Source organism: Stegostoma tigrinum, chromosome 3 (assembly GCF_030684315.1).
Source record: "Stegostoma tigrinum isolate sSteTig4 chromosome 3, sSteTig4.hap1, whole genome shotgun sequence".
In the NCBI taxonomy this organism is placed as follows: domain Eukaryota; kingdom Metazoa; phylum Chordata; class Chondrichthyes; order Orectolobiformes; family Stegostomatidae; genus Stegostoma; species Stegostoma tigrinum.
In genome coordinates this window covers 77,535,377-77,562,743 of record NC_081356.1, presented here as the reverse complement: position 1 = coordinate 77,562,743, position 27,367 = coordinate 77,535,377, and the positions used below count along the sequence as shown (strand labels likewise).

The following is a 27,367-nucleotide window of genomic DNA, read 5'->3' as shown; positions in this document are numbered from 1 at the left end:
ACCCATGCCCTGTCCAGTTCATTTAAAGCATTCCCGAAAACATTAGCAATTTACCCCACAATGATTTCAGACACACAGGTACAACCTATCCAGTGTAAGGTGTCCAAATTTAAGAATCTAAATTCCTCCCGCCTAACCATCTTTGTAAACCAAGTATTCTTCTGCTTCATCGTGTTTACAGTACCACTTGCAAGTAAGTGTGGGAGTAATCAAGGGATGTTTACTTTTGAGTCTCTGCTCAACAATTTTCTACTTAGCTTTAAAAATGTGACTGCAGGATCTTCATAGTGCAATGCAGACTACAACTATTGAGCATGTTCACCTTTTCCCTTTAGGATACTTTGCAGCCATGTAAGGACATTCTTGTCCATGATGCTAAGGAAGCAACCCACCATCCTGGATTCACAACTACTCTGCTGAATTTGCCAGCACTGAAGATAAGTAGAGTGGGAGCAGTGGGGGCGGGGGCAGGGGCGAGATTCCCTACAGTGTGGAAACAGGCCCTTCGGCCCAACAAGTCCAAACAGCCCCTTAGAGCATCCCACCCAGAGCCATCCCCCTATAACCCACACACCCTGAACAGTACAGGCAATTTAGCATGGCCAGTCCACCTACTCTGCACATCTTTGGACTGTGGGAGGAAACCGGAGCACCCGGAAACCCACGCAGACACGGGGAGAATGTGCAAACTCCACACAGACAAATGCCCGAGGCTGGAATTGAACCTGGGTCCCTGGTGCTGTGAGGTTGCAGTGCTAACTGAGCCACCATGCCGCCCACAAGAAAGGAAAAGGTCACTGATGGAGTTTACTCTTGGCCTCAGTCTAGAAGCAAATATGTAGGGAGAGCTCAGATATGTGTGATTATAATAAGGTTGCAATATTGGAGGATTTTAATTTTCCAAACACTGACTGGGATTACCATAGTGTTAAAGCTTTAGATGAAGAATTTGTCAAATGAGCTCAAGAATTTTTTTTATCAGTATGTGGATGCCCCTATCAGAAAAGAAGCCAAACTAGACCTCCTTTCTGGCCATAACGCAGGGCAGGTGACTGCAGTAAAAGTGGGGGAACTCTTGCTATATTGCTGCTATATTTGAACAGTTGATCAGTAACAGTTAAAAATATTATTTTCTTTAGTATTTCAAGAGTGTTAAAGTTAGGCCAATTCTTTTGTTGTGTGTATTTTAACTGTGGTCTAAGAATAAATGCGTTTTGCCTAAAGCCTAGTAGTTTGACGAATCAAATCATATTTCGAAAGCGGCACCTTACGCTTAACTTTAAATAAGCACCAAGTTAATATCTAGGTTATCTTCTCAATATGTTTTGAGACGGACTTGGTCTGGTTCATAGCGTGTGTTATGCAATACATTTGAAAACACCATAAACCGAATACAAAATAGCTATCTTCAATCTTAAACTACAACTCATGTAATTAAACACACACTCTCTTCAGAAAGAAAAGTGTTCAATTAGATTAATTTTGCATACCTTAGGCACACTTTCCTACATTACCTCTTCAGATTTCAGTTAACCATGATTGCTACTAGCTTCCAAATTCCAAAAACAAGTCAATATGCTCCCTTTGACAAATGACAAGGAAACAGATAAATACTGTGAAATTTGGGAATTATGCAATTTAACCAACCAGCATGGGAGAATAGATCATCTTTCAAGCAAACATATGGTAAAGATCAAAAATATGCCTCAGTCTTGAATGGATCATTCACTATCCTTGGGGTAGAAAAATCCAAGGATTCATAACCATTTTCATGAAGAAATTTCTCACCTTGGCTATGAATGATTGACCCTTTATCTTCAGTCTGCACCCATTATTCAGACTCTCCAGTCAGGAAAACTCTCAAATGGCTAAACTATCAACCATCTTCTCAATCTTGCCTGAGGTGTGGTGGCCCTCAGGTTAAACCCACCACGAGTAAACTCTCTAATGAGAGCAGCTCTGCAGTTCCCCAGGACTAGACAACTTGCATTTCAAAGAGATCACTTTTCATTCTTCTATACTCCAAAAATCAGTCCCAATTTAGTCAAGCAACCACAGAACACTCCTCACTTCACAGGCAAATCTAGTGAACGTTCACACTTTATTCATCCATCAGGTCTAGTGGACTACATTAAGTGCTGTCAGGCCTCACTTGCCTCTACTGTAAATGTCCAGTAAATCAGGAACTCAGAGGACACTAAAGATAATCCACACTATTAAATCTGTCAATCCTTTCCACCACCATACCTGCATTTTCCCAAACACACACCTTCAGAAATCCAAGGGGTGGATCAAGACAATCCAGCCAATTGCTTCAACCATACCCGCCCTGTCCTTTCCTTATAACCTTCCCCTACATTTGACCCCCATTCACGTCTCCCATATACCTCTAGTTTTCAGCCCAATTCTGCTTTTCCAGTTCATCCAGAAGTGATCCAGGAGTCCTATTCCTGAAAATTAACCTCCCACTCACTTGGCTACTCAACCTTCCACATTGTGTTTCATTTCCCTTCAAAATGGCCATCAGGCCTAAGCAAAACAACTCCTGCTGTTGCAAACAGCCGTTTATTTCAAACTTCCTTTGCCTTTCCAAAGTTCCCATTCATACCTATTTCCAAAATTTCCATATTCACGTCTAAAAATTCCCACTCCACCACAATAGTCAATCTGCAAAGTCACAAATAACATTCTCCACAGTTGTAACTGTTAAACAGGTTTCCCTTAACTTTCTTTATCACAGTCAATCGCACAACTCTTTCAGGGATGTATCCTCAGCCATTCCTTGATAAAACAATTAGATGTGTCTTCATTATCCACTCCATATGCTTTGGATAATTTGAATCATCTTTTGCACTACTACTAACAGGATTGATTTAGTCTCAATTGGACATCTTGTAATGTGGAACAAATTCTCTGTTGGATATCTACATTACTGATAAACAGTCTTGTTGATGTTGCAGTATTCTAAACCAAAATATTACAGCAATATTCAAATGATGTCGATGTCAAGTACAATGACTAAGCCATATGGTTAGAATGATGGTCCTGTACCAGAAATTGCTGTGTATGGTGAGCTTGGCGATGCCAGAAGAACCACTGTTTCTTATTTTTGGCCACCCAATGATACAAGGCTCGGAAGCATTGCAAACGGATAGGAGGAGAATGTACAACTACAAAAGACAAAGGCAAATTGGAGGAGTGGCAGGTAGGTGACAGATTAAATTCAATGTGAAGAACTATGAAGTGATATATTTGTGGGAAGAACATGCAAGACAATAGAGAGTAAAAAGGATACCATATTAAAGAGGATTCGGAGGAGATAAACCAGGGTATATTTATGCATCAGGTAGTAAAGGTGGCAGGACAGGTTGAGAGATCAGTTAATGGAGTATAGAGTACTGTGAGCTTGAATTAAAAAAAGGTCATAATTCATTTAAGTGGGTGCCGCTTGATAGGAGCATTCATTGCTTATTTCTTGTTGCCCTCGAGAATATCATGAGCTGCGTTCTTGAACTCTTGCAGTTCTTGGGGTGTAGGGACAAGCAGCACTGATAAGAAGGGAGTTACCCAATTTTGACCTAGCAACAGTGAAGAGGCAGTTACATATTTCCAAGTCAGGTTACTGTGAAAATGACAGGGAAATTCAGTTGTTCATTCAAATATGCATCAGCTGCTCTTGCACTGCTAGAGTTCCCAAAGTATTTATACTGAATTTATAGAAGATTCTAATATGGCCTTGACTACTTTATTATGTCCAGCACTGCAGTTTGTTAAGGATGTGGAGGCTCTGGTGTTGGAGTGGCGCCTGGCAAAGTCAGAAGTCACATGACACCAGGTTATAGTCCAAGTTAATTTTAAATCACAAGCTTTCAGACTGCTGGTCCTTCAACAGGAAGTGAAGAATAGCACACATGCACAGAATTTATAAGCAGAGAGATCAGAAGGTCATAAAAATGGAGAGAATATAGTGTGATTAAAGTCTCTGCAGGTGAAGTGTGTCAGGCAAGAGAGTAAGATGTCAACAGCTGACTAACAAGGGAAAGGATGATCTATAATTCAATGATACGAGACAAAGATAATCAGAACAAAATTAAAAAAAGGTGGTGCTGGAAAAGAACCAAACAGCTCGAATATCAGGTATAAAAAGGTGCTTGCTGAGGGTCTAACCAAAGGAACAAGTAATCCAAAACTTTCCAAACTAATTAAAAAGGTAGAGAGATTAAAACAAATTATCAATGCGATGATGTCAAAACAGGATAGTACGGAAGATCTTACAAATACAGAACAGTATGGAGGGGGTACATGTAGCAACGCATGAACCCAAGATCACGGTTGAGGTCATCCTCACGGGTATGGGATGTGGCTATTAGTTTCTGCTCAGCAATTCTGCATTGTGTATCTCAAAGGCGTCCTTGGAGGACACTTACCCAAAGATCGGAGGCAGAATGTCCTTGACCGCTGAAGTGTTCCCCCACTGGGAGGGAATGTTCCTGTCTGGCGATTGTTGCACCGTGTCCATTTATCCATTGTCAGTGTGTCTGCATGGTCTTGCCTATATATCATGCCATGGAGCATCCTCGCCTGCAGCATGAGATAGACAAGACTGGCCAAGTCACAAGAGTATCTGCCATACACGTGATAGGTTGTGTTGCCACGTGTGACGGCTGCATCCATGTCAAAGACTGACATGCCTTGCAAAAGGATGCCGTGGCAGGGTTGTGAAGTGTTGTGGTTGATGTCTCGAAGGTTGGGTAGTTTGCTGCGAGCGATGGTCTGTTTAAGATTTGGCAGTTGTTTCAAGGTGAGAAGTAGGGGTGTAGGGATGACCTTAGCAAAAATGGTGCCCGTCATTGAAAGGTTGAAGGCTGCGAAGAACATGGTATAGTTTCTCCACTCCAAGGAAGTATTGGGCAAAAAAAGGGTATTCTATCGATTGCGTCTTGTCTCTTCTGAGGTGGTCATTGCAGTTTTTCACTGTAGCATGTCAGAACTGGCGATTGATGAGTTGAACATCCTATCCCGTTCTAATGGGGGGTTTTTCAGCATCTTTGGGTGTCTGTCGCATTCCTCATCTTAGCAGATCCTGTGTATACGCACGGCATGTCCACAGGGTTCTTTAAAATGCTTTGGGTGAAAGCTAGAGAAGTGCAGCATTGTTACACTGTCTGTGGGCTTGCAGTAGAGTGTGGTGTACTGTCCGTCCTTGGAGATGTGTGCCAAAGAATAAGGCTGATTCTGAAGAGCAGTCTATGGTATGTCTGATGGTGGGATGAAACTTGTCGGTATCATCGTGTAGTCATTCCAGTAATTCCTTGTAATGAGTCCAGAGGAAGAAATTGTTAATATGTGTGGTGCATAGCATTGGTCGGCGGTCCTGTTTAGCAAAGAAGTCTTGCTGAAGCTTGTGCATGAAAATGTTGGCATATTGGTGTGCACATTTCATCCCCATGGCTGTTCTGACGAAGAACTGGTTGTCGAAGATGAAGAACTGTGGTCAAGGGTGAAGTGGATTGCAGTTGTAGGAAGGCGTCTGGAAAGTAGCACCTGTTGGTATAGAGTACTGAGGCTGTTGGAACGATGCCGTCACCATGGGGGCTGCTGGTGCAGAGTGTCGAAACGTCCATTGCAACGAAGTTCGACCAGTCCGTGGGTGTTCAGTTTCTGTGAAAGGTCTGTAGTGTCGTGACAGAAACTGCGAGTTCTTTGTGCAACGGGTTTCAAGATGCCCTTGATGGAGCCAGAGGGGTTCTCAAACAGGGTCCTGTTACAATGGAACATCCAGGTGTGCTGGCTTTGCGTATCTTCAGAAGGCAGTAGGAGTCTTTATGTGAGAACCACACAGGGTGAGAGTGGATAGGATAAGTCTGAAGGTCTGATCAAAGGTCTTCATCAGTCTGTTGTGACGGATGTGTCCTTTGGTTGGATCGGCAGGTAGTTGTCTGTAGTGGTCCTGGTTGTTCAGTTGTCGGAATGCTTCTTTGTGGTAGTCTGTTCTATTCCATATGATGATGCCACCTGCTTTGTCTGCTGGTTCGGTGATGGTAATTGCAATTGGTCTTGAGAGCCTAGATGGCACTGTGTTGTGCTTGGGTGATGTTTGCACTAGCTTGAGAGTGTGGCTGAAGATTCTGGGATTAATGCATCTCCTGACAGCTTGAGCATGCATGTCGAGCCCAGTGCAACAGCCTTCCAGGAGGGTTCAATTCAACTCTTTTGCCTCAACCGTGATCTTGGGTTCATGTCACGCTACATGCAACCCCACCATATTGTTCTGTGGTTGTAAACTTGTCTTTACTGACCTGTTTTGAAACCATGACCATGATAAGTTTTGTTTGCTCTGCCTCAGTTTGTACAGTTTTGGATTACTTGTTACTTTGGTTAGACCCTCTTATACCTATCACATTATTCCAGCCGCTTTGTTTGTCTCCAGTATCACCTTTTTTCTTTTTTTTTGTAATTATCTCTCTGCCTCTTTATGAATGCTAATTTCTTTTAACACTGCAGTTACACAAATCCCTTGGTCACTTAAAGAAAATCTCCTAGAAACAGTATCTTCTTCCATGACACAGATGCAATGTACAAGTATAGGCACATAAGTGAGTTTTGAGAAGGCACATTATAGGCACTTAAGTCCCCTGGTCTTTATGGCTTACAGTCCAGAATCCTGGAAAGGAGGTACTTATGAGATAGTGGACGCATTGTTTTCAATTCTCCAAAAATCCTTGAATTCTGGAGAAATACCACAGGATGCAAAAACTGCCAATTTGTGACCCCCTAGTCAACAAGGGAGGGTAACCACAGACAGATTAGCATAACATCTCCTGCTGAAAAACTGTTAAAAATCAATTATTAAGGAAGTTATAGCAGCACACTTGGAAAACTAGTCTGAAAACACAAACTCTGCATGGCTTTTTGAAAGAGAATTCATGTCACTGGTAGCCACTTTCTCTGCCTATGCCACACTGCACATGTGAAAGGAAAGGAGACAGACAACCACATAAAAAGTTCAGTGGGATAACTCAAACAGAGAAGATATTGAAAGACTGATCGAGTGAACAGCAACATCACGAAGATGTCATAAGTAGATACAATTGACTTAATTCTGTGTAACCTCACAGAACATTGCTTAATCAAGGGCATTGACGCTGAAAAGTCTAAAACAAAATTCAGTACTTCACAGCAAAAATCTGTGCAAACTCCATTTATGTATTGTCGATATTCATTTTGTTACATTACAGTTGGCAATGACCATATGACATAGGAACAGAATAAGGCCATTCGACCCTTCGAGTCTGCTCTACCATTCAATCATGGCAGATATGTTTCTCAACATCATTCTCCTGCCTTCTCCCTGTAATCTTTTTAAAGAAACAAGAAAATCTTCAAACTGCTTTTCCTCACATACTCATACCTTGATCCCTCAGGTTTTCTTCAGAACATGGCTTCAGCCTTACACATATCATTTGGAAGCACCTTTTCTATACACACCTGCCCTGTGATTGGGCTGGTAGTTCCCTACTGGCCACCTCTGCGCGTGAGAAAAATTTTCTCCAGATTTTTAATTCAGGCTGTGAGTCACCTTTCATTAACATAACTTTAATCTTTTCATGGTCACTAAGACTTCCCGATCGTTCGGTGCTCCGTTTCTGGGATTATTCCTGGTTTGCACGATTTTCTTGTCCTTGTCTGACTTTATCCATTTCTCCAATTAATAGGTTTCCTTTCAATGGTTTTAGCAGGTTACCTTCACTCCCAGATTTACTATGCAATTTGTATTGCATTTTCATTCATTCCATTTTTGTATTTCACATTTCTAATCCGTAGGTCTAATCTCCTGCCCCTCAACTTGTAAATTCAACACCAATTTTTGTCTCTTCCAGTGGTCCTCCCTGCACTAATTAGTACAATTCCACTTCTTCATTGACCAGCTCATTTAAGCAAACATTTAACTTTAGAACCCACTTTTTGCAGTTGTCTTTTGGACCGATAACCTCATTTTTGAATGTCAGAACAGAACTGTCCATTATTAGACAAACTTTTAACTGCAACAGTCTGATGTTCATTCTGTCAGCATGCGATATCGTTGGTTCCTCTTTGCTTCATATAACTTTTTCAATCCGAAAGTTAGCAATTCATGCCAATCATCTTTGGAGAGAGTGCTACAAGTTTCTGGCTCCTTCCAAGACAATTACTTCAGTGTTTTTACCAATAATATTTTTCCACGTCTCTCCACTCTAAGACCCTCCTTCATACAATAAACTATATATCCCAAATTGAAACTTGTTTACAATGGTTTTACAATATATCTTAAAGCTTGTTGAATTCTTTGAGGCTGTGGCTTTCTGCCTGAGTGAAGTCCAATCAAATGCTTCAAAAAAAGTAAAGCTAATTGCAATCTTTTCCCAAAAGAGGGCTGGTTGCTTATTACTAATGGAACACAGGATCCCTATCATGAACTATCTTCTTTAACTGACAGTTTTTTTTGGCCCCACTTGGACAGCCCACATTAGAGCAAGTGATGATTTACAGACTGGCTTATTTTGCAAAACTTTATGAATTACTGCACCTATGACTGCTTTCACATACCCCATTGCTAAAGCAGTTTTCTGTTGCTACATACACAATTATGATCATAATTGCACAAATATCATAATTCATCATTAGCAAGATTCCTCCTCCCCCATTACAAGAAATTTTGACAGTGGTCCAAGTCCAGTCCCTATCCACCTTTCCATTACTGTTGCTCACCATTATTTTCTTATTCATCATATATTATTGTTGATTGGCTAAGTCTGGTTGCCAAAAATATGAGATGCAAAATGAGATGGCTTTTCTTGCTAAATCTTAATCAATAACCACCACATTGATGAAACCTCTCATCAAGTGCAGACTTTCTATAGGCTTACTGCGGGGAGCTCTTGTGGCACAGAGGTAGCGTCCCTACTTCTGAACAAGGTGGTCTAGGTTCATGTCATACTTGCTCCAAAGGTTTGACATAAAACACCTGAACACGTTAATTAATAATATCCTACTATAGGCTTTGATGATGTTCTTCATTATTTGTTACATCTACCATTTATCACTATTATAAACATATCATCTCCCCATCCCCTATCCCTGTATCTTTCACTAAAATGTTTACCCTTAGAACCTGCAGTTTCAACAGTCAACTTTTTGTCTAAATTTCTGCCTACTGATGGCAATATAGTTGCTACATTTAAGCAAAGTTAGACTCCATTTAAAAAAAAATACAAATGGTCACCTGACTGTATGAATTACAAATTCACAGAATTTTTAAATGCAATAACTTTGTTACATTCAACACCCAGTTTCATCTGTGCTTCCTTCATCGATAGCCTACCTAGTAACAAAGGTATCAGACTGGATACTACATTATCTACTGATATGATTGGCATTCCATTCATAACGTATAAAGTTATCCAAAAACAAAATAAATATTGCAGAAAAAGATTGAACGGAGAAAATGATCAACTATCTTTAAAAAGCATTAACTTCAAGATTTAAAATAAAAACTCACTCACTATCTTCAGTGGGAAGGACCTGGAGAGAATAAATCCATTCAATGATGCTGGTTTTATCCACCAGATGCAAGGCACTCAGCATATCCAGGCCAGATAATGCGAAGAAAGCAATGGTCAACCTAAATTATCATAAAAGTATGATGAGATTAAGTAAATATTTTCACATCCCATATTGCAGGAAACACACAGAATAAACTACTAGCTGAGAACCAGACAAACCCTGCTCTATGTAACTTGCTGTTTTAAAAAAAAATCACTTGATTATAAAAAATCTTGAAGTCTGCTAAATAGAAAGTCTAGAAATCCTCAAGTACTCAAAAAAAGTCTATATGCCTTCAGAATAATTTCAGAATAAATTGGCAGACATTCAACAAAGTCTTTTCACTCTGCAACACAGCACCAATATATGGAGAAGTGCAAGGCCTTTGATAAGGTTTCACGTGGTAGGTTACTCTGGAATATTAGATTGCCTGGAATTCAGGAAGAGCTGTCAAACGGGACAAACAACTGGCTTCATGGTTGAAAGCAGACAGTAATAATGAAAGGATGCTTGTCAGACCAGAAGCCTGTCACTAGTGGTGTGCCTACAGAGTCGGTGTTGGACCCATTGTTGATATCGGTACCAAACAGCAATATGGACGAGAATGCATCAGGCATGGTTAGCAATTTTGCGATGGCACTAAAATAGGCAATATCGTGGACAGTAAGGAAGGTTATCAGAAATTGCAGTGGGAGCTTTATCAGCGAGGGAAATGGGCAGAGTAATGACAAATGGAGTTTAATGTAGATAAGTGAGAGGGATTTCATTTTGGGAAGTAAATTCAAGGTAGAAGCTTCATGGTGAATGGTAGGGTCTTAAGGAGTGTGGTGGAACAGAGGGATTAGGTGTACAAGCATATGGTAAATAGGTTTCACATTTTATCTGAAAAATGGCATTTCAGACAGTGCAGTATTACCTGTACTAACTAACATGCTTACAGTGCTGGGTAGATTTTGAACCCCAACCTTGTGACTCAGCTAAAGTGTTACCACTATCTTAAGGTTATCACAAACTCTGTTCTGTCTGGCCTAAATCAGACTTTAGTTCTACACTAACATGGGAGAAAAACTGTCCTATGAAGCCATTCAGTCTTTTTTCAAACTGTTACTAATGGTTGAAGTAGGAAGCTCAGGAACAGGTATATAAACTGTTCGTGATGAGCAATAAACGCTAGCTTTGGTCACATCCAGCAAGTTTATTCATAAGGCAGCTGTGAGCAGCAAAATCCCAAACACATGCTACACAAGTTACCCAGATCACAGAAAATCCATGGATAATGCATCCACCTATTAAAAGGAACCAGCCTAATTTTCCTCTCCATTCCCTTGGCATCTTCTCAAATGATTCTGCTAAGATTAAGGCTTGTTATTCTGGAAATGAGATGTCTATCACAGCCCCCAAAAACATCTCTAATGTAAATGTACAGAGTAAAGTCAAGTTAGTGAGTGTTTGGACAGCAGTTATGGTATCTACTTCTTTACTGTTTACATCATTTTAAAACAAACTTAACTAATAATTTATACCAGCTCAATTTCAAGGACATAGAAATCCACATCTACTCTTAAAACACAAGCAAAATCATACCCTGTACAATTTACTATGTAAGTAATACTTGCACTATACAGGTGCAGCAATGACCATCACCAAGGAGGATAGCTAACCAAAGTGTCTTACCATACAGTTGTATTGCCTTGACCAAATTCCCCCTCGATCAGCATTCTGGGGGTTGGGATATACCATTAACTGGAAAGTGAACAAAATCAGCCATATGGATACGGTAATTCCAACAGGTCAAATATTAGGAATGCCACAATCTTTCAACTCCTCAATCCTATCCACCATCTACAAGTCACAAGTCAGGAGTGTAATGAAATATTCTCCACTCGTCAGGAACACAGCAGCTCCAAAATATTCACGACGACGGCACCATACTGGACAAAGCAGCCTGCTTGATTAGCACCCCATCACTACCTTCTATGTGCACTCCACTACAGAGACACAGTGGCAGCGTGTGCAAATTAAAAGACACACTGCCAACAACTCAAACTTCCTTCAAAAGCACTTTCCAAAACTATGACCTCTGCCACCCTGAAGGACAGGGATAGCAGATGCACAGAGCAGCACCACTGCAAACTCTCCTCCGTGCCACATTCAATCCTGACTGAAAACTAACTCCCTAACAGTACTGAGGGTATCTGCCAAAGGATGAAGCAGTTCACCAACACTTTCTCATTGGCAATTAGCGATGTGCAACAAATGCCAGACTACTCAGCAATTCCCACTTAGGGAACAAATAAGAAAATATTTCATCAGACACAAGGAAACGAAGTTTAGTAATACATGAAAAATGTCTTCAGAAGTTAAATGGGACCCAGGAATTGTTAGTCCAGTATGAACCAACAGATTAAAAAAATGTTATTGATGATTATGCTATTTTCCCTTACATCTTCTTGACAATCTTTTGTAGTTTCTCGACAAGTTCCATAAAACCTCCTTTTGCCTAGGGCTCCTGCCTTCCACCCAGTCAGACCCTTCCTATTGTTATACTTAACTTTTTCTACATTTTCTTAAATTTTTTTTAGCATAAAAAGGTAGCTCGTCTGACCATCATGTATTCACCAATCAAAAAAAATGAACTGCCTGACCAATACCTATTTTCAGCATGCAGCCTAAGAATTTCAAGTGAATATCCAGCCACCTTTTAAAACAGTTGCCTGTTCAGGGCGAGACTTCCAGAACCTGCTACATTCTAGGTAGCAAGGTGTGGAGCTGGATGAACACAGCAGGCCAAGCAGCATCTCAGGAGCACAAAAGCTGACATTTCGGGCCTAGACCCTTCAGAGAGGGGGATGGGGAGAGGGAAGTGGAATAAATAGGGGGAGAGGGGTAGGTGGACCGAAGATGGAGAGAAAACAAGATAGGTAGAGAGGAGAGTATAGGTGAGGAGGTAGGGAGGGGATAGGTCAGTCCAGGGAAAATGGGCAGGTCAAAGAGATGGGATGAGGTGGTAGGTAGGAAATGGAGGTGCGGCTTGAGGTGGGAGGAAGGGATGGGTGAGAGGAAGAACAGGTTAGGGAAGCAGAGACAAGCTGGGCTGGTTTTGGGATGCGGTGGGGCAAGGGGAGATTTTGAAGCTTGTGAAGTCCACATTGATACCATTGGGCTGCAGGGTTCCCAAGCAGAATATGAATTGCTGTTCCTGCAACCTTCGGGTGGCATCATTGTGGCACTGCAGGAGACCCATGATGGACAGGTTGTCTGAGGAATGGGAGGGGGAGTTGAATTGGTTCGCAATTGGGATGTGCAGTTGTTTGTTGCGAACCGAGCGGAGGTGTTCTGCAAAGCAGTCCCCAAGCCTCCGCTTGGTTTCCCCAATGTAGAGGAAGCCACACCGGGTGCAAATGATACAATATACCACATTGGCAGATGTACAGGTGAACATCTGTTTGACATGGAAGGTCATCTTGGGGCCTGGGATAGGGGTGAGGGAGGTGGTGTGGGGGCAAGTGTAGCACTTCCTGCGGTTGCAGGGGAAGGTGCCGCGTGTGGTGGGGTTGGAGGGCAGTATGGAGTGAACAAGGGAGTCGCGGAGAGAGTGGTCTCTCTGGAAGGCAGACAAGGGTGGGGATAGAAAAACAGCTTGGGTGGTGGGGTCGGATTGTAGACGGCAGAAGTGTCGGAAGATGATACGTTGTATCCGGAGGTTGGTGGGGTGGTATGTGAGAATGAAGGGGACCCTCTGGGGGCGGTTGTGGCGGGGGCGGGGTGTGAGGGATGTGTTGCGGGAAATACGGGAGACACGGTCAAGGGCGTTCTCAACCACTGCGCGGGGAAAGCTGCGGTCCTTGAAGAACGTGGACATCTGGGATGTGCGGGAGTGGAATGCCTCATCCTGGGAGCAGATGCGGCAGAGGCGAAGGAATTGGGAATAGAGGATGGAATTTTTGCAGGAGGGTGGGTGGGAGGTGGTGTATTCTAGGTAGCTGTGGGAGTCAGTGGGCTTGAAATGGACATCAGTTTCTAGCTGGTTACCTGAGATGGAGACTAAGGGGTCCAGGAAGGTGAGGGATGTGTTGGAGATGGCCCAGGTGAACTTGAAGTTGGGGTGAAAGGTGTTGGTAAAGTGGATGAACTGTTCGAGCTCCCCCACTTGCCCCCACACCTCCTCCCTCACCCCTATCCCAGGCCCCAAGATGACCTTCCATATCAAGCAGATGTTCACCTGCACATCTGCCAATGTGGTATATTGTATCCAATGCACCCGGTGTGGCTTCCTCTACATTGGGGAAACCAAGGCGGAAGCTTGGGGACCACTTTGCAGAACACCTCCGCTCGGTTCGCAACAAACAACTGCACCTCCCAGTGGCGAACCATTTCAACTACCCCTCCCATTCCTCAGACGACATGTCCATCGTGGGCCTCCTGCAGTGCCACAATGATGCCACCTGAAGGTTGCAGGAACAGCAACTCATATTCCGCTTGGGAACCCTGCAGCCCAATGGTATCAATGTGGACTTCACCAGCTTCAAAATCTCCCCTTCCCCCACTGCATCCCAAAACCAGCCCAGTTCTTCCCCTCCCCCCCCTGCATCACAAAACCAGCCCAGCTCATCCCCTCCCCCCACTGCATCCCAAAACCAGCCCAGCCTGTCTCTGCTTCCCTAGCCTGTTCTTCCTCTCACCCATCCCTTCCTCCTACCTCAAGCCGCACCTCCATTTCCTACCTACCACCTCATCCCGCCTCCTTGACCTGCCCATCTTCCTTGGACTGACCTATCCCCTCCCTACCTTTTCACCTCTACTCTCCTCTCCACCTATCTTCTTTTCTCTGTCTTCGGACTGCCTCCCCCTCTCTCCCAATTTATTCCAGTTCCCTCTCCCCATCCCCCTCTCTGATGAAGGGTCTAGGCCTGAAACGTCAGCTTTTGTGCCCCTGAGATGCTGCTTGGCCTGCTGTGTTCATCCAGCTCCACACTTTGTTATCTTGGATTCTCCAGCATCTGCAGTTCCCATTATCACTTTCTAGGTAGAAATGTTTTTCCTCATCTCATCTATAATTCTGTTACTAATCCCTTAAAAGTCCATGCAAATAGGTGCTTTCCATCCACTCTACCCAGGTCCTTCATAGCCTTGTGAAATCAAATCTCTCATCAGCTTTCTGTGTTCCAAGAAAATAACCCCAAACTACTGAGTTTTTCCTCATGGCTGTGGCTTTCTTGTTCTAGCTGCATTCCCCGGTTGCTAGATCAGTGTCATTACATCCTTTCTGTATTGAGGGGGCCATTGCTGCATGCAGTAGACAGCCTGTGACTAATTAATGCTTTATATAGCTTCAGTGTTCCTCTCTCTTATCAGCTGAAACAAAAGATAAAGTATTTCATATACCCTTTTAATCGCCTCATCAACACATCCTATCTTCAGGGGCCTGTGCACGTTGTCTCCAAGGTCCCTGACAGCCTCAAAACCTCTCTGCTGCCAATTAACTGTATTGTCCTTTGCCTTTGACTTCCCCAAAAACATTACCTTTGACTTAGAACATGGAATAGCACCAGCCCTTTGGCCCACAATGTTGTGCCAACCTATTATGCTAATCCAAGGTCAAATTACCCTGCAAACCCTACATTTACTTTCATCCATGTGCCTATCGAAGAGTTGCTAAAATGTCCCAAACATATGCGACTCCACTGCCAATGCCAGCAACACATCTCCCCCATACCTTTCTTCAATCACCTTAAAATTATGCCCCTTCGCGATAGTCATTTCCATCTTGGGAAAAAGTCTCCAGCTAACACTATCTGTGCCTCTCATCATCTTGTACACCTCTATCGAGTCAATTCTCATCCTTCTTCGCTCCAATGAGAAAAGTCCTAGCTCCCTCAACCTTTGCTCATAAGACCTGCCTCCAGTCCAGGCAGCATCCTGGTAAATCTCCTCCACACCATCTCTAAAGCTTCCACATCCTTCCTATAGTGAGGCAACCACAACTGAACACAATATTCTAAATACGGTCTAACCAGGGTTTTACAGAGCTGTAGCATAACCTCGTGGCTCTTAAACTCAATTCCCCTGCCAATCAACCCACCATACACCTTAACAAACTTATCAACTTGGATGGCAACTTTGAGGGTTTTATGGACGTTTTATGAACTGACTTGTGAGGAAGGGTCACCGGACCTGAAACATCAACTGTTTTCTCCTTCACAGATGCTGCCTGACCTGCTGAGCTTTTCCAGCAACTTTGTTTTTGTACTTGATTTACAGCATCTGCAGCTCTTTTGGTTTTTACTTTGAATCAACTAACTCATTCTAGATCTTGATAAAAAATCCAAACACATTATGGTCTCTCATCCCCAAGGGGTCTTGCACAACTAGACAGGCAACACTTCCCTTCTCATTACACAGTACCCAGTCTGAGACGGCCTGCTCTCTAGTTGGTTTTCCACATATGGGAAGGTTTTGTTGACCAATATATGATCCAGGAATTCCTCCTTTACAGCTCTGGGCAGATCAAATTAGCCACAATCTACGTGCACATTAAAATCACCCATGTTCACCAATATTTCCTTATCACATGCATCACTAATTTCCTGTTTAATGCCATTCTCAACAACACTACAGCTTGGGGGTCTATATATGACACCCACAAATGTTTTCGGCCCCTTGATATTGCTCAACTCTACCCATACAGGCTCCAAATTATCAGAGCTAATATCCTTTCTTACCACTGTGAGAATTTCCTCGTTAACCAGCAATACCACTTCACCAACTTTTCATTTTTGCCTGTCCTTCCTAAGTACTGAATACCCTGGTCACCCTGCAGCCACGTCTCCGCAATCAAAAATTATGTTATACCCATTTATATCTACCTGCACAATTTAGTCAATTTTTGTGCCACCTTAAAACTTCTTGATCATGGTCCCTGCATTTCATTTGAGTCATTTATATATACCACAAACACAACGGATGTAGGACTGAGCCCTGTGGAACATCACTGGATATAGCCTCTCAGATACAACAACACCCAAATAGTTAACCTTTGTTTCCTGCCAGCAGGCCAATTTTGAATCCGTCTTACTGCAATGTCTTGCATCCCAAAAGGATCTTTTTGTCTGCCACTTGCAGTCTTGTCATTAGCCCTGCACAAGTACATGTAGACTGTATCACATACACTACTCTCATCAATCCTCTTAATTGAATTTTTTTGAAGTTAATAAAGTTAGACACTACCCTTCCTGAAATCCATGCTCTCCTTGATTAGTCTGGGTCTTCTTAACTGACAGTTTATTCTGTATTTCAGAATCGATTTCAACGATTTACCTATCCCAAAAGGTTAGACTAAATAATTACAGGCCAGACAGCCTATGCCCTGTGCCATTTTTGCACAAAGGTGCAATAATTCCAGTCCTCCAATCCTATGGCACACAGTGAGGATCTACACCGCAGTGAGAAGCGATTAATTATGAAGAGAACAACACAAAGTATTCATTCAAAGCCATACTCTCATCTTCCACCTCGACAGGTTACTTTTTAAAAAAAAAAATAGGTACTCTTAATTTCCTCTTACACAATGAATTAACTAAACACCTTGGGGGTCGCCTTGATCTTTCTTGCAGATATTCTTTCATATTCTCTTTGCTTTCCTAAATTCCTTTTTTTATTTTACCCTTACACCTTCTTTAATGATGCCCAGAACTGTACCCTCTCTTGTTGCATTGACTATATACTGGCCAAAAAAGTTCCTGCCATTCCTATAACTATACCAGTTAAAATTGAAGTAGTTAAAAGTAATTCGTTACTGTTCTGGTGTTGCTCCATTTTTCAGAAATATCCCCCCATAACCTGCTCTTCTATCTCCTTCTGATTGTTTAAAGACTCTAGAAAAAGACTTCCAGTACTAAGACAGCATTTCTTTAACTCAATGTGTATGGTCTCCATTGAGGATTTCCAACATTTTTCGTTATTAATTTTGCATTCCCAGCAAACACAGTATTTTGCAAAACCTAGTAGATTTAACAAGCAGCTATAGCGTGCAAATTAATACTGTTTCTATTAATAAAGCATAGAATCTCTACAACTCAAATAATATATCACAACTTCAAGCTGACAACAGAAAACCTGACCATACTTTATTAATTTTGCAGTCTGTACTGCATGTAGTGAATGAGGTTTTCAATAGAATTAGTGGTGAGTTTTCAGAGTTGCCTTTCTGAAACAAAATGGACATTTTTTGAGGTTCCCACTGAATGCCTACATCCAACTATAGTGTTTGGCACACTGGATCATAAGCCAAAACCAATTTTAATTTCAGAAATACTAAGGAATTCTACGCAGCATCCCAAAGTAATATGCTTGCACCATCTAAAGAGATTATTCACCAACTGACTGGCAAGTATCACTCTACGTAATGTGTTAATGAGAGTAACAATAGCAAGGTAACTCAGAACTCTTGTGGTACAGTGGTAGTTTCACGACTGGAGAGCCAGAAGCCTGGTTTTGAGCCCCATCTGCACCAGAAGTGAGTCAGTCATAAAGTTGGAAGAGGTTGATTTGTAAATATCTAGACAAGGTGACTCTTTTTTAGCAAAATTTAAGGGCAGTCGAGGAAGGGTGGGTCAGGCACCAAGAAAATCTTCCTGTGGATGCAGAAGTGTAGCTGAGTTACTAAATGAGTACTTGATATTTGACTTTGCTAGTATTGAGAAGTCTACTAAGTAGCAATAAGAGGAAGCAGCTGTGACACTGAACAGGATAAAAATACATCGAGGATTAAAAGGTTAAAGGCTGGCCAGCCTCAAAGCAGAAACTCATCTGGTCCAGAGGTGAAGCAACCTTGATTACCGATAGATAAGGTGAAAATTGCAGAGTATCAAACCATAATCTTACAATCCTTGGGCACAGGATTGGTGTGACAGATAGTGGACTCAACTTAACAGTTTATTCAAAAAGAAAAAGGGACAAACCTGGTCACTAGAGGCCAGTCAGCCTTATGTCATTAGCAGGCAAATTTTTACAAACAATGATCAGGAAGATGTAGGATTGCAATTTGAAAACAAAATGGGATAATAAACAAATGATTTATTAAAGACACAATGTGCTCAAACAACATGTCATGATGAAGCAACAGAGGGATGATGGCTGTATGATTGTTGATGCTACATATACTGACTTTTTAAAAAGGCAGAGAACCCACAATGGACTGGTCAGCAATATTGAAATTCAAGGGATTCAAGGGCTAATAGACGAGAAGAACACATGGACAGATGAACATTTCCCTCTAGAATGAAAAGAAATGGTATTCTGCCTGGGGCACCACTAGGATTGCTGCTCCAACTCCTAATAATGGCTCAGTTAGAAGGCATTATTTCAAAGTTCACAGGTGATATAAAACTTTGAAATGTAAACAATAAGGACAGAACATAATTTCAAGACACCATAACACAGACGGATGAAAAAGGTGATGCGCATGACAGATGAGAGAGCAATGTGAGGTGAAACACTTTGGTGGGGAGATTAAGAGACAAGACAATATGAACTAAATGGTACAATTCTAAAGCGAGAGAGATTTGGAGGTATGTTTAAACAGTCAGAAACAAAAATAAGGGCTGGTGAAAAAGAAGCATTTAGAATTGTTAGCTTTAAAACTGTGAACAAAAGGAAAGGATTTATGCTAAATATTTATTAATGTTGGAGTGTGGCATTCAACTCTCAGCATTGGACTTTTGCAGTGCCTTAAAACAGGCCTAAAATCACAGAAGAGATTATGTGTCAGAGGTGAAGGACTTTAACTATGTGGATAGACTGGAGAAATCAAGATTGCTCTCCTCAAAGATTAGGTTTAAGAGGAAATCTAATGACTTGCAGTTGAAATAAAGGAAAGCTGCTTACAGTAGAAGAAAAGTGGGTAACCAGAGAACAAATTTAGACGACTGACAAAAGAATCCAAGGTGACAGAATAAAATTGTTATAGATCATGTCACTCGTAATACAAAATGCAGTCTCTGAAGCAAAGTAAGATCTGCCAACGTCAGCATTCAATGAAAGATTCCGCAACCCTCCCGGGTAGAGAATTCCAAAGATGTACAACTGCTCAAGTGAAGAAATGTCTCATCTTGAATGATTGGGTTTTTATCTCAAGACTGTGACTGTTTTGGACTCTTGGGCCAGAGGGAATAATCTCACAGTGTCTACCCTAGGTCCTTCAGAATCTTGTTCACTTCAATGAAATCAGTTCTCATTCTTAACTCCATGTAAGGCATATACAATTTACTCAACCTATCATAGGACCTATTCTTTATTTTTATATGTAAAGAAAATAAATGTCTTTTAATATCAAGTATTCAAGATTTTGAACTAGTGGCACATGGCTTGGATGTGTCTTTGAAAGGGTTTTATTCATTAAAGTATTTGCAAGTATTTCTGTTGCCAGAGAGAAAGATATCCTGCAGAGTACTGGGATCTTGTTTACATTGACAGAGCTTTACGAGTGAACAGAATAAATAGTGATTAGTGGAGGTTTCAGTTCAAATACTCAAATTGTTTTTGGGCTTATGGAAGTCACCCATTGCTTGAAGAAAGGCTTTTGAGTGTAGCAGTTTGTAGAAGCGTTAGCTGAAGCTGTGGTAAAAAGACACCTGCTCCTAAACTGTTAAGACATAGGTTCTCTCAGTCTAAGGAATTTAGTTTTAAAAGGTCCAGAAGCATTTTTTTTTATTCATTCCCAAGATTAGGAAGTCACTACCTGGGCAGCTATTTACTGCCTATCCCTCATTGCGCAAAAGGCAGTTATGGGTCCGGAGTCACAAGTAAGCCAGACCAGGTAAAGACGGCAGTTTCCATCCCTAAAAGACAGAAGATCTGGGAATTAAGAGTTTAATGATTACCATCACAACTGACCAGTCAATTTTACCATTACAACTGTCAGAAAAACCCATCTGGTTCAGAGATGCAATTTCTCCTTGTCTCAGTTTTAAAGCTGCTTACCCGAGTGTCTAAAACTATGGCTGTATATCTCAAGTAGAACTCCTCTCATCCGAGAGTACAACCTCAAACTGCTCAATTTCTCCTCACAGGACAAATCTCTCATCTCTGGAGTTAGTCTAGTGAACGTTATCTGAATTGCCTTCAATGCAATTACATTCCTCAAGGAAGGGGACCAAAACTATATGCAAAACTCAAACTGTACTCTCACCAATACTTTGTACCATTATGACAAAGCTTCCCTGCTTTTGTACTTCATTTCTTTCGGAATAAATGGCAAAATTCCATTTGCCACCCCATCCCCCCACCTCCCTATTACTTGCTCTATCTACATATTAGTTTTCTGTAATTCATACACAAAGGCATCCAGATTCCTCTGCAGGAAGAATTTTGAAATTTCTATCTATTTAGATAAGTTGTCTTTTTATTCTTCTGACCAAAGTGGATAACCTTACACTTATCCACATTAAACTCTAATGCGAAATTTTGGTCTATTCACCCAATCTACTTATAAGGTTCTTACTTCTTTATTGTAACTAACTGTCAGACCTACTTTAGCATCTTCTGCAAATTTGGCTACAGCAATCCTATCCCTGCATCCGAGTCATGAATATAGATTGTAAACAGTTGGAAACCCAGGACTGAACTCTGTGGCAAACGAGCATGCCAACCAGAAAGAGATGCGCCTATGCCGACTCGCTGCTTTTTGTTGGTTAGCCACTCCACTATCCAAGCTAACATATTACCCGTAACCACGTCATCTTACCTTTTGCATTAACCTTTTGTGCAGAACCTGATCAAATGTCTCCAAGTAGTCTGTATAAACTATTACAGGCCCTGTTATCTACTTTGCTTGTTACATCTTCGAAGGACTCCAGTGAAATAGTCAAAAATGATTTAGCTTAGATGGAATCATGCTGACTCTAACATACTGTAATTTGACTTTCCAAATGGTCTTGTTGCTACCTCCTTGATAATGGATTCCAACAATTTCCCAACAGACGCTAAACCACTGGTCTACAGTTTCTAATTTCTGCCTCCCTCATTTTCTGACTAAGAGCATTATATTAGCATTTTTCCCAAATCACCGGAACCTACCCATAGGAATACTGGAATATTATAACCAATGGATCCATCATCTCTGCTGACTCTTTAAGGCCCTAGGATGTAGGCCATCAGGTCTTGAGATCTTGCCTGCTTTTAATCCCAGTAGGTTGCTCAGCACATTTTCCTAGTGATGGTAATTATTTTAAGTTCCTCCTTTTTTCTAATCTCTACTCTTATTATTTGGATGGGGTTTCAGTGTCTTTTACAATGAAAACTGAGGCAAAGTAATGATTTTCTGTCTACGACATTTCATGTTCCCAATTTCTAACTCCCACATCCTCCAAGGAATCAACATTCACTTTAGCAACTCTCTTCCTTTTTAAATATTCATTGAAGCTTTTGCTATCCATCTCGATATTTTGCACGAGTCTTTCACAATTAACCTTTTTATTATTTTTTAAAGTAACCTTTTGTTGGTCTTTAAAAGCTTTGAATCCTCCAGCCAGCCACTATCCTTTGCAATATGGTGCACATTACTTTTTGCCCTCATGTTCTCTTTAATGTCCATGCTTAACCATGGATGCTTTTCCTCTTTTTACGAACTTTCCTCCTCCTGGAATATATTTTAGTCGAAGGAACGGAAATATCTCCTTCAAATGTTTTCTGCTGTTCATCAATCATTTTCTTTTTCAGTCTTTCTGCCCTGTCCACTGAGGCAGAATTTGTCTTCGTGCAAATGTAATTATCTTTAACTCCGGAACACTAATATGGAACTTAAATTTCTCTTCCTCAAACTGAATTTGAAATTTCAGCATGCTATTATCACTTTTCCCTAGGACGATCTTTTACTACAAGATTAATCAATCCTATCTCGTTACACAATACGAAATACAAAAGAAAATGCTCCCTGATTGGCTCCCCAACATACTGTTTCTTACAGCAATCTCTAATAGACTTTGAACTCTCCAAGGTTAACATTGCCAAATTTGATTAATCCAGTCTATATGCCTATCACCTATGATTATTGTCACAATAATACCTGGTTTATACTATGTCTTGGACTACAACTTGCACCAGGGGATTATTTTCTTTGTAACAGAGATAATAGGAACTGCAGATGCTGGAGAATCTGAGATAACAAGGTTTAGAGCTGGACGAACACAGCAGGCCAAGCAGCATCTTTTCTTTACTGTTTTCTAAAATTCATTCATGGTGCGAGTGCGTCTCTGTCTGGGTAGCATTTAATGCCCATCCCTAATTGTCTAGAGGGCAGTGAAAAGTCAATCACATTGCTGTGGGGCTGGAGTCACGTGTAGGCCAGACCAGGTGAGGATGGCAGTTTCCTACCCTAAGGGACATTTCAATAACAAATTAATACAATCATGGTTATCATTACATGCATAATTCCAGATATTTGCTGAATTCAAATTCCACTATCTGCCATATTTTGCGGAGTTTAATTCTACATCTTGGTCCTACCTCACGTCTCATGTAAACGAATGCAAGGATCAGAAGGAAAACATGAAAAGCAGCATTCTGATCAACACAAACCACCTCAGTATATTCTGTGGTAATAAAAGTGAACCGCTTTCCCAGTTTGCCCTCCATCCATGTTTGTTTCCTGTCAACACACTTCTGTCGATGACAGAGTTTATAATGCAGTTAGAGTTTAACCAATAGGATTAGATGCTAATGATTTATAATTGTTTACATGAAGCTAGAGTCCATTTATACATAATGGCAATTTTTGTTAGGTATGGAAATCTAGTTCATGCTTTTGTCAAACTGGGTTTGAAAAATCAGTTAAATTGCAGAGTTTTTTGTACTTCTATAAAATCTTCAAATTTTGTGACTGAGTTTAGCAGGGCTTGATTTCCATAGTACTATCCCACTGAGTCTCAACAACGCTCCTAATACAAGTACATTTTTTTTAAAACGTGGAGACCAAAGTGTGCACGGTACTCCAGATATGGTGTCATCAAAATTCTCCCCAATTGTCTTACGATTTCACTATGTTGTATTTTTACTTGCGAGGCGCTCTTTGTAATACAGCACGAGTCCTTTCTCTATGTTCTCTGCTCTGATCGCTCTCTCGCACAAAGCCAAAATGCCATTTAACTTATTTGCTTGCCATACCTTCATGGTTACTTTGCGTACTTCGTAAACGTTGACAGAGTGGAAATTTCACACTTCTGAAAACGATCTGCTGGTAAACATTCAACACCAGTAGTTTCCTTTGGTTTTGTTACACCATTTTAATGGAGCTCTTCTGCACCGCAGCAATCTTTATTATATTGCTGTATAAATATTTGGCATAATTTCCTCACTTTTATGTAGTAAAGTGCTTTATGAACTGAAAGGCATTGCCAGGAAGAGCAACTGAAAACAGATTCAGTGAGCATAAAGAAATAAATTGGATAAATTCTTAAAGGGAAACGTTTACAGGAATGCGCAGAAACAGCAAGAGTGTGATGAGCACGGGGACAAAGGGTCGCGTTCAGTACTGTATACTGCGTCACAAAATTCCCTCATGGTGATTCATAAAAACCTGAAGTACCAAGGCAAGTGTGTACCACTCTATTTAAGTAGATCTAATTATAAAGTTAATGATTTAGGGGTGTCTCAGGAGTGATGTACAAACCTGGGCTTGCACGGGTAATTACAACACATCTCAAAACTGTTCAACAACCTCACTGAGCAGTAAAGGCCTTCGAGAAAATAAGCACCACAAATCACCTTTCACGATGAAGTCATGTTTGATGAAAGATGCAGCCTCTTTTCGTGCTTCACAACTTGTAAATTACGAGAATCAACGCGAAGCGTTCCCATACACTAAGCAGTTTCCAGTTACCATCTCGATTGCCCCACCCAACTTGCAACCTCCGAAAACTCCGCACGCCTGCTAAAGGCGCCAGGAACTGTCAGTTGAAGACCCTGTTCCTACCCCAGGAGTAGCGGAGAGGATGTTGTCCCCTCCCCGGGACGGGTTCCCAGTTCACCCACCACCCCACTCCCCCGGTAGGGCTGATGGGTCGGGCCGAGTTTACAGACCCCTCTGCAGAAGCGCCACCCCCCGACCCCGTTTCGCTTCACCCCATCCTTTCGGAGCTGACCCGTACCTGCTGGTCTCCAGTGAGCAGTACCTCTCGGGTAAGATCTTTAGACATCGCTCGAAGAAGCAAACATGCCGATCCTTCAGAAACTCCAAATGCTCGCCAGGAGCCGTCTCCTCGGCCATGTTGGATCGCCATGGACACGCCCCGCCCCCCGGTCCACCGCAAGCCGAACATGCTCCGCCTCCGGCCCACTGCAGCCAATCAGAAACCAACAAACCCCGGCGCATGCGTCTCTCTCCGGGTTTCTGTCTGTCAAGAACAGCTCTCACCTAAAACTCAGTGCAAAAATAGCGGATGTACCCCGGCGACGTGAAGGCAAGCCTTTACATCCTGCAACAAAATTCATCTGGTGGGTTAAATGCGAACAATTAAAAAGTTCTAAAACAGCGTCACGTTTCTCTCTGTGGAGGTGAAATTACATACTTTGAAAGATGCAATAGTGGTTCAATCAAACCTCAACAGTTTCGTCAAAAAAAACCTATCTGATATCTTCCTTTTTTTCCCCTCCGAATTTCCCATTATTTGAACAAAATTTGGAATTTATACGCTGTTCTTCAATAACTTCAACCAACGTTAGGTTGCGTTAAAGCAATAGCGAAATTAACACAGGGCACTTCAAGCTTGTCTCGTTCTGATGGGACAAAGCCTTTAGCTTCAAAACCGACCCAACGTGTTTTAGTTATCCCTACGGTGAAGGTTCACATTGAGGCAGCGTTTTTAAACGATTGACTTGGGTATGGAGTGCACTACATAGAAGTGTGAATCCAGGTTCGATTGAGACATTCAACATGGTATTAGATTGTTGTTTAGATAGAAACAACGTGCAGCGTCAAAGGGCAGGAGAATGGGACCAAATAATCATGATCAAAGAGCTGTTGAACACAGGACCAAACGTCCTCCTCTTGCATAGTTCTATGATTCTGTGCTTCACAAGTACTGAAAAATGTGGATAGGTCACAATAACAAGTCAGCCATTTGGCTCACTGAGCCTGGTCTGTCATCCTGCAAAATCACGATGGCTTTGATTATCCCAATAACATCACTTTGCTGCTTCTGTCCCATAATCCCCACAATTCACAGGTTAATTAACCTATCCTGGATATTTTTGTCAGTTTGATTCATCCAAATCATTTTTTGAAAAAATCTCCCATAAGATAATACAATAAACATTAATTGCAATAATTAATTAGTGTACCTATTTGTCAGTGGGCTTACATACCACTCCTAAAGTGACTTATTTGCTTTACTGTTTATCTCCACAAAAGAATGGGTTCTACATTTTGATTCACTGAACTGTCATTTTTCATTATTGTACTGATACTGTCCTTTAGAAGCTGAATCACTCTGCCTCCTTTTACTTTCTTACTTTTTTCCCCCCTGATCTGTCAAATACACTTGAACATTAGGTCCCAGTCCCAGTCATACTCTTACGTATATAAGCAATTTTTCTAATCACCCTATTCAAAGAGATGTTTTTAACACATCTCTAGAGCAGGTGACATTTGAACTCAGGTCTCCCAGTCCAGGGGTAAGGACACTACCACTGCTCCACAAGAGCCCCTCCTCACCTATTTATATTGGTGCAATTAATTTATCCATCATTACACTGCATAATGCAGATAAAGAACCTTTAATGCATTCTTTTTAACTGCTAAGCTTATTTGCTGACACATTGTCTGCACACACCATCCCTTTACGCGTCATTACCTGCGTTGCTAATCTGCATGACTGACTCATCCTCTCTGAATTTCCAAATCTCCACTCATGAACTCTTCCCTCCACCCACTATTTTAAACTCAATCTACAGCCCTAGTTATACAATTTGTCAGTCCACAGGTCCCAGCGTGGTTCAGGTGAAGACTGTACTAACAGTCCTCTTTTTCCCCTGGTGCTGAGTTCCCTGAACGAAATAACATTTCACCCATAGCAATCGGAGTCTTCCATTCAACTGATTTTATTTACCCTATGCCAATATGTTCAGGTATTAATCCAGACATGATTACCATTGTTTAATTTAGCCCCTAGCTGTTTATACTTCATTATAAAACTCCTCTTAGTTGTTGGTACCCATATGGACTGTGACAACTGTATACATCTCTCCAAATTCCACTCCAGCCTTGATAAAAAGCTCTCAATCCTGGAACTTGGCAATCTTCAGAACCAGACTTGCAGCTACAGTGACCAATATTTATTCCCATAACTATTATGTCACTGGTACAATTATTTTACTTTTTACCCCATCCTATTTCACTTGAATGGCTCCCTGCCACAGCATTTTGAAGGTAGTCTGGCCATCTACTCTGCAGCCCTAAAGTGCTGTCCATGAAAGTTGTAGGAAACTCAAACCAGTGAGCAACTATAGGTCCTGAAGTTCCTGCATTGCTATATTTAGATTCCCATACCCGTTTTCCTCACGTCCCCGAGTACAGACCGAGCTAAGAGGTGTGAATACCTTCCCAAATTTTACAAAGCTCAAACTTCAGTTCATCAACTTGGAGCTGAAGTTCCTTAAACTGAAGGGACACACTACAGATCTGGCTGCCTTTGGGAGTCTCTCAAGTCTTGACCAGTCTTCATGTGAGACAGATGGAACATACTAACTACTCTGCCATCTTATCTATAAGATACCTAATTAAGTTGCATTC

The 27,367-nt window shown here is 41.5% G+C and overlaps 1 protein-coding gene across 1 annotated transcript in view; it reads right to left on the bottom strand.

The window, feature by feature from the left end:
• The window catches only part of pggt1b (protein geranylgeranyltransferase type I, beta subunit), a 57,381-nt gene extending 32,081 nt beyond the window's left edge, over positions 1–25,300 (bottom strand). Inside the window, exons 1-2 of the mRNA XM_048528272.2 lie at positions 24,726–25,300; positions 9,543–9,661 (exon numbers count right to left, since the gene is read on the bottom strand). Coding sequence (XP_048384229.1) covers positions 9,543–9,661; positions 24,726–24,949 — 343 coding nt within the window. The 5' untranslated portion in view covers positions 24,950–25,300. The remainder of the gene's footprint in view (positions 1–9,542; positions 9,662–24,725) is intronic.
• Positions 25,301–27,367: the final 2,067 nt, after the last annotated feature.